An 8,490-nucleotide genomic window follows, 5' to 3' on the forward strand; every position below is an offset into this window, starting at 1 on the left:
TCCACTCAATGGGGCTTTCTCTTCATTTCCAAAAGCCTTAAATAGATATCCTAGGAGTTTAACTAAGAAGAGCATCCTTCCTAGAAAACCCCAGAAAAGGTGTTCCTAAACATTGCTAACTAGTGATTACATATTGTAGACATTTAAGACAAACATGTTGGAGGGGCCAAAATCAACAAAATTCATATTCACAAGTCAAGTTCATACTCATATTCATAGTTACATAGATCACATCTTTAGTTGTAGAAGCCAACCATAATGATAGTTAATTTTTTCTACCAAAAATACTATCTAACAAATTAATTTTTTTTATAAAAGATAAATCAATTAACAAATTGTCACAATAATATTAATATCATATAAATAAATAAATACCTTTATTTAAATATATAAATATATAAATATAATTTATTTTAATATATTTACAAACTCCTTTTTTTCTTATTTGTTGTTCTTACTTCAATTATTTACTAACCCTAGACAAATGTAAAGATTATAAAAAGTTTTTTCGAAGGGGAATCTACGAGAGTCCCTTTAGGGATTCAATGGGGAAATCTATTTAGGGAAAATTGTTTATTCTTTACAATTATTCTTTGAGAATTAGGGTTTCATTGACCTTTATACAACAAGGAGAAGCTCAATCCCCATTCCGCCATTGAACAGGAATAAACAGGGAGGAGAAGAAGAGGCGTTTATCGCAGCAATGGTATGTGTCAAGGTCACCTCATTCTTGTATTAAGCGGCAATATTGTTGGCTGTAAAAATCCAGTAACAATGTTCTGATTCAGCAGCGTCTGTTTTGTCTCTGCAGGTGAAGTACTCAAGGGAGCCAGAAAATCCGACAAAAGGTAAGCCAGTGCTCTTCACAATTGCAACTAAGATCTGTAAATGTTTTATCATTGTCAAGATGCTTCTCATACATCGGGAGGATGAAGGATCTAACACTATGAAAACGGTCACGTAATGAACCCTAATTTACTGAACTCCAATCCGTTAAACACTAATACAGCGATTTGTTTATCAAGCTGATCGATTAAAGTGTTTTTTTTTATTAGCTTCAGATCTTGCAAGTTTGTGGCTGCTGGTATTCAATATCTAATAATGTTGTATATTTGTGGGCAATAGCATATTTAAATGGCTGAATTTGTTCGAAGAGAAAGATGGGAGTTGCTGTATTTTGGCAAGATTGTTTTTTGAGTCAGGTTTTTATACAATTCTGTTCTCAACTGGTTGAGTTTTTGTTTAGGGCGACCTTTGTACCAAAATGTGATATTCTTAATTCTGGCCTTGTAGCATCGCAAGTTTTGATCATTATTTTCTTTTTCTTTAAGTGTAAATTTGTTTACTACTTTACTGTGGGTTATGACTTAGTTTTTTATGTTTAATTCCTCTGGCCAAATCAGAGTATAGATGGTTACTAGGTTGGCAACCATAGATTTTCCTTGGTTGACCAAGGGATAATTTAGGCTTTCCTTTATAAATGGGTTTATTAGACCTTTTTGAGAACAGCAAAAGAATATGTTAGGATTAAAGCCTTTATGAATGAGATAACAAATCATCTGGGCAATTGTTGTGTCTGTAATTTCAAGAGTTGTTTCTGAAGTAGGCTATTATATTCTCTTATTTGAACATTAATGCATCCACCTCAGTCTTCCTGGAGGTCCATTAGTGGCTCCATGGGTTGACTTTGATTGTTGTATGATCATATTTATCAAAATCGCCTCTTTGATATATTGATTTTTCTAAAGATTGTATTGGGTGTAACGGAAAAATTTAGATGGGCCTAAATGTATTATCTATTATATCCTTCCTTTTCTATAAGCTTCCATGTCACCTGATGTGCAGTATCTAACTCATATGATGGCAGATTTGGAAATTTATTATCTGATAATGTATTAGAGCATGCCAAGGTATCACTGGCTTCTAACTCATTATTTTAATTTGTATCCATTTATGGGAACTAGCATGTGTTGTATTGCATCTGGTCCATATATGGACATCCTTGGACATTATTGATACTCTTGTATTGTCTGAATTAGAAAAGCATTGTATTAGCAAATAACTTATTGTTTCTCAGGAAACTGAATACTGTTAGATAATTTACGAGTCTTAACTTCTCATCATGAAATACTATTTGATGGGTTATAAAAAGAGCAATTGATATAGTATACCAGTATTACAACAATAATGCAGCATTCAAACACCAGAGCAATTTTCATGCTTGATTACTTTATGGCGTTCATGACCTCTCTGCATTAACTGATCACATTCATAGGTTTTGATTGGCTATGGTTTTGTGTATGAGAAACATGTTTATTTTTATTTGTCTGACTGAATTTGTACGCCTATGAATCCTATACCTCACTGCATTAATTTTTGGAACAAGGAAGTTAGTAGCTCCTATATTCTTGGATTCGAATGAAGCTGGTGGATTCTAATTTCTGATTGATATCTGGATGACAAAGCTTAGTTATGTGTGTTTGTTTATATTCAAGCTTCGCCTCTTCAGTACAATCTTAATTTCGTTTAGGCAGGATTTCTTCCAAACTATGTTGATGGGTTCACTGCAGAAAGGTCCCTTTGCTCAAATTGGATAAGTTTGGCTCCCCAGGGGTCCACCTGAATTCATAGGACAGGTTGCCCAAATATTTATAGGTACCATATTCAACAAAATTATAAGCAAAAGAGCCTAAAATGCATTTTTTCTCTTTTATACCACTGGTATGGATCCTCAGGGGTCCACCTGAACTCACAGGGGAGGTTGTCGAAAAATTAAATTATACCATTTAAAAAAATTAAAAGTGAAAAAATCTAATATGTGTTTTCTCTTTTATCCCACAGGTCTGGGGCCACAGGGGGCTCCTCTGAACTCACAGGGCAGGTGGCCCAAAAAAAAAAATACCATATGTAAAATAAAAAAAACATAAAAGCAGAAATACCTATAATGCATTTTCTCTCATTTATTCCTTGACGTAATGCTGAAGTTTATTTAACTGAATTTAGGGGAATCAATACTAACTGTAGATGGGCACCGAGCTACACATGCAATTCAATACTGCTTTGTGTTAGGACAGTTTCCTAGGTGTATGTATACCATACTTCAAACTGCTCTAACAACTCACAGGGTAGGTTGCTCAAAAATTATAAAAGGCCTACCTGAACTCACAGGGCAGGTGGTCCAAAAATTAAAAAATACCATATGTAAAAAATAATAATGGCAAAAATGTCTAGAATGCATTTTCTCTCATTTATTTCATGAGGTAATGCTGAAGTCTATTTAACTGAATTTAGGAAAATCAAGACTAACTGTTGCTGAGCACTGAACTGCACCTGCAATTCAATATTGCATTGTGTTAGGACAGTTTTCCAGTTGTATGTATACCCTGCTTCAAACTGCCCTAACAACTTAGGAGGGTCAATACTAAGTATAGCTTAGTGCCAAGTTGCAGTAGAGCTGCAATTGCTATGCAACAGTGCATTGTGAAAAGACGAAGCTTTCTAGGTTTGTGTCATATCGTGCTTCAATCTGTAGTATGTCCCCCAAATGGATGTGCTTGACTAAGCCTTCTCCCATTGAAGGCACTTATGCACTACATGTGGCAATATGCCACTTAAACAGCATCATTTGCTTTATTTATATATATTTATTATATTGCAAGTCTTCACAGGATTATTGTATTTATTAAATATTATATCGTATTATTCTCTTCTATTTATTTATATACTTAATAATTTATTTTTATATTATATATATATTTTTTTATATAGTGTGTATATCTTTTTGATCATCTTTCATTTGTTGTTAATATATTAAATCTATTGTTAATATTATATGTATTTATATATTGTTCTATTGTATTTATTTATGTATTGTACACCTAAGTTGGCTTAATGGTGGAGAACTTGTACTCTTGAAAGTGAGGTTACAATTTCAAATCCTGCAGGGGTTAGGGTATGTATGCCTCATTTTAGCACACTTAGGTGCCTCCTGCATGTATTACGTGGTAGTCTCAAAATGGTATCATGAACTAGAAAGTATAAAAGGATCAATTTCCATTTTCATTTCCATATTGGTATTATAATTATTTTTGTACTTTTTTGATAATTTATGTATGCTGTATGTATAAGACCTGAAAGGAAAAAAAAAAATTGCACTGGCAAACCCTGAATCTGAACTGGCAAACTGAGTTTTCTAATGTCGCCATAGTATGATCATTATTTGCACATTTGCTAGCATCAGGTTTTAGTTTTCATTGAAATTAATTGCTAACAGAAAGGAAAAAAAAATATAGTTTTATTTATACATAGTTTTAGTATGTATAAGCCCTGAAAGGAAAAAAAAATATTGCACTGGCAAACCCTGAATCTGAACTGGCAAACTGAGTTTTCTAATGTCGTCATAGTATGATCATTATTTGCACATTTGCTAGCATCAGGTTTTAGTTTTCATTGAAATTAATTGCTAACAGACTTATCATCTCAGTTTATGTGCTCTTTATACTGTGCTTACAGTTTTTGTTCATTAATTGCAGCATGCAAGGCTCGGGGGTCAGATCTTCGGGTCCATTTTAAGGTATGCTGGTAAAGATTCAATCATATTTAGAACCGACCATCCATTCTTTTTGCCTTCTTTGTCGCAAATCATGGCATACAAACTGATTTTGTAAATAAACATATTACTTTGTTGTGTAATTTAAGGGACGCTGGTAAAAAGATTCAATTGTATTTGGTATCAACCTTACATTCCTATGGTATTTTTTTGTTGCAAATCATGACATATATAGTGATACTATATATAAATACATTTCTTCGTTGTGTAATTTAAGGTAGAATGCTGGTAAAGATTCAATTGTATTCAGGATAAATCCTTAATGTTTTGCCTTCCTTTGTCATCGGTCTTGGCATATAAATTGATTCTACAAATAACTATATTTCTTCTTTGTGTGTTATATACAGAATACCCGAGAAACAGCCCAGGCCATCAAGAAATTACACTTGGCAAAGGCCAAGAGATATCTGGAGGATGTTATTGCCCACAAGCAAGCAATACCCTTCCGTCGATTTTGTGGAGGTGTAGGCCGTACTGCACAAGCAAAGTCTCGACATTCAAATGGCCAAGGACGTTGGCCTGTAAAGTCTGCTGAGTTTTTGTTGGGACTTCTGAAGAATGCAGAAAGCAATGCAGAGGTTTTTCATTACTCCCAGAACTACTATTAGGATGTACTTTGCAGTCAGCTGGCATACGTATGCTATATAAATTAATCCTTTTATTCCTTTGCAGGTTAAAGGGCTAGATGTTGATGCATTATATATATCTCACATTCAAGTGAACCAAGCACAGAAGCAACGGAGAAGAACTTATCGTGCTCATGGAAGAATCAATCGTATGTTTTCAGTTCCTTCTAATATGTTGTATTTTATTTTGTGGTGAACAATTCGGGTAAACTTTCATTTGCTCATTCCTTCGTTTTTGTAGCCATTTATTGGATTTAAATTACCTCTGGGTTATTTGGCTATGCAGCTTACATGTCACATCCATGCCACATTGAGTTAGTACTCTCTGAAAAAGAGGCACCTGTTAAAAAGGAGGTATGATCATTGTTTTCTATTGCTGTACTCGACTCTTTTAAGTATTGGATTCTCATTTCATTTCAAATGTGTGTTGCTGTTAATAAATACTGAACATGATGTTTGATGTGAAGTAATTTATATGTGATGGTTTGTCATGTATAAATAGAACTTTTCTATGCTAACTCCACAATAAAAATGTATTTGGTAAAGCATTGTTTTAAACATTCGTCAACACAATTTATTTACACGCTTTACTACTGTTATACAGATTTTGACTAAAATCTTTCTGGTTTATAAGCAGGCTGAATCTCAGATTGCTGCCCCAACTAGACAAAAGAGAGGCCCTCTTCGTAGTGGCACTTCATCATAAGGTGCCAGAGCAGTTTTGATGCAGCACTTCACTACCACAGTTTTTGGAAGCACGGGTTTTTTGAGACTTGAATTTTTTTGTAGGTTCTCTTGCATGAACTATTACCTCCACGGAGTTTATTTGAGGCAGACATGTTAAATTTTGTTAATCCTCCTTCATTGCAGTATTATTTTTTGCCTTAATGGCTACTTGTGGGTTTCAAACATCAAGTTGCAGTAAGATGTAATTGTTTTACTCTGCAATGTTTAAGGCACTGGGATAGTTTGTAGGATGTTGTTTGTCAAATAACAGCGTAAAAATTATTTTCCATGCATACCATGTGGAAGTGTCTGCAAGGCTGCCTGGGGAATGAAGCTTCGGGTTCAAAGTGTGTTGTTTAAATTTCGACAGACATCTTAGGTTGTAACTGTCCTGCATTTTAAAAAATACAGGGTTTGCTTTGGCTCATAAGATGTCATGGTGCTTGTATCAGATCTTTGCAAATTAGGCATAAACATAATGTTTGAAAGGTAAATCTGTTTTTCAATTTTATTTTTAAATGGCATACTGTGTGTTAATGGTTCAGTACCTGAATTTTACTATTAAATATGGAAAACGAGATGCGTTCTAATTTCCCGAGTATGGATTAAACATATTTTTCAAACATTTGTCGAGAAATCGACTGGCTGCGTTTTGCTTAGGTGGTGGGATTAACATGTGTTAAATTATTCTAGGTGGTCTATAACATGTACATCTTCGTGCTGGAGAATATTTTGCTGACTAGGGATTTAGCTTGACAACTCTAGAAGTTTTTTCGATGAAGATTTGGTAGTGAGTTCTTCGTGGGTTATTAATAAGAAATATAATCTATAAGGCACAATCTAACTAGACCCGACCCTTAGATTGTTGATCCATTACATTATACTGAGATTCTGGAGAAAGCTTTTGTAAGTCTATAAATATTTGCATCGACAATATCCCATAAATTAATCTTCCATTTTTAATTTCCACATTACAATGTTCTTGCCTATTTTTTTTTTTTTTTCAATCCTCCTTAATGTATTCACCATCTTTATTGAATATTACCAAAATAAATTCTGGAGCTCCCACTTGTAATGGTGAGGAATGGGATTCACTAGTTTAAACATGCAGATTGAGAATTAAATCTATTTACGATGACATCACATTGCATTGAGGAAATGATCAATAGGTTCAATTGTAGACACGATGATTGATCACTTTCTTTTTTTGAATTGTTGTAATTGAATAAGATAGAATGATTTAATGTAAGAATAGGGCTAGTGATGCATTGAGAGTAATCGACATAAACATGAGTTTCAAAACATATATGCAAGCTTTTTGTACAGATTTGGAAATAAGAGTTTGAGAGGAACTTGTGTGTGCAATTTGAGTTTGAAAGTGTTGGCTATGGGGCCAGGTGTCCTAATCTTGAAGGTGTCAAATGTGGATATCAAAAATAGATTCGAGATAGGATATCATTAAGTATATTTTTTTTAAATTTTGTCGAAAAAGTTTTGAACACTGTTTAGCAATTGCCATTGTTTAGGGTTTTTTACTTCTTCAAAACCTGGTTCTCTTTTTCTCTATACTTTCTGGGTCTGTATTCCTTCTCTTTTGAACTTGTGATCGGTTCAAAATTGGATCCATTTGATTTGGACTGTGGTGCCTAGCACCACAGTCCAAGGGTGCCCTAGTCTAGTTAGTCCTTTTGGACTGGGCAAAGGTAAGGAAGTCAAAATAGAGAGTAAAGACCACAAATTTAGCATTGGTTTGAGTAAAAACAGGCATATTTATGGCTTAGAAGGTAGAAACTCTAAAGTGAGGCCCAAGTGAGTATAAAATTATAGAGGATACGACGTACAATAATACACCACTTCAGAGGTGATTAGCTCAAAAAACCCTCTACTTGACAACTAGAACTAAGGTTATCAATTTCAGATACCGCTTGCAAGGAACAAGGTATGTGAAATAGATTCCCTGCTGATCTTGAAGTGTGTAATGTATTAAAACTTAAAATGTGTTCATTTCACTTCAAAGTAGAAAACATGTTTGGGAGAAAAAACACTACACCCCAAAACTTGTACAATGTGTTATCAAATTTTAAATGGATTACCATATGCTTGTGACACTAAGACTTAAATTTTTTATTTATTGATAATAAACTTGAAGGTATATTGTAGCATTCGAACAGCACCTGTGCACTTGCAAATTCACATAAGAAACCACTTCCTAAGCACCAATTTATAGATAATTAGCAAATTAGTTTACCACAAGTAGTTTCAAAAAATATATTTAGAAAATTACGAAAAGTGGTTGCCAACTTGAGCATGACTTCCCCAATTTGACCCACTCAACGTAGATGGGCAACTTGGCCTACCAAACCATCTCAAAATAGATAAAGTATTTTCATAAGTGGTAAAGATTTTAAAGTAAATGCCCTCAATTTTGAGCTCATACATGCCATAAGATGTTGTCATACCTTATCATAGAATTCCACAAAGAGGGGTGCTCCAAATCTACCATATTTATCCACCTTATGAAGACTTGTA

At 34.0% G+C, this 8,490-nt stretch overlaps 1 protein-coding gene across 1 annotated transcript; it reads left to right on the top strand.

Moving 5' to 3' along the window:
- Positions 1 to 528: 528 nt before the first annotated feature.
- Positions 529 to 6,391, top strand: LOC131041584 (large ribosomal subunit protein uL22). The gene is made up of 7 exons (XM_057974718.2): positions 529 to 706; positions 812 to 848; positions 4,533 to 4,573; positions 4,957 to 5,187; positions 5,282 to 5,384; positions 5,522 to 5,589; positions 5,873 to 6,391. The coding sequence occupies exons 1-7, from the start codon at positions 704 to 706 to the stop codon at positions 5,939 to 5,941; spliced, it is 552 nt and encodes a 183-aa protein (XP_057830701.1). The 5' UTR covers positions 529 to 703; the 3' UTR covers positions 5,942 to 6,391.
- Positions 6,392 to 8,490: the final 2,099 nt, after the last annotated feature.

This window comes from Cryptomeria japonica, chromosome 8 (genome assembly GCF_030272615.1).
Source record: "Cryptomeria japonica chromosome 8, Sugi_1.0, whole genome shotgun sequence".
NCBI classification, from domain to species: Eukaryota; Viridiplantae; Streptophyta; class Pinopsida; order Cupressales; family Cupressaceae; genus Cryptomeria; species Cryptomeria japonica.

What these genes read in the sequence shown, in the direction of transcription:
- LOC131041584 (XM_057974718.2), top strand. An exon ending in TGCTCATGGAAGAATCAATC is followed by an intron (nt 5,385 to 5,521) that starts GTATGTTTTCAG and finishes TTGGCTATGCAG; the next exon opens with CTTACATGTCACATCCATGC. An exon ending in AGGCACCTGTTAAAAAGGAG is followed by an intron (nt 5,590 to 5,872) that starts GTATGATCATTG and finishes GTTTATAAGCAG; the next exon opens with GCTGAATCTCAGATTGCTGC.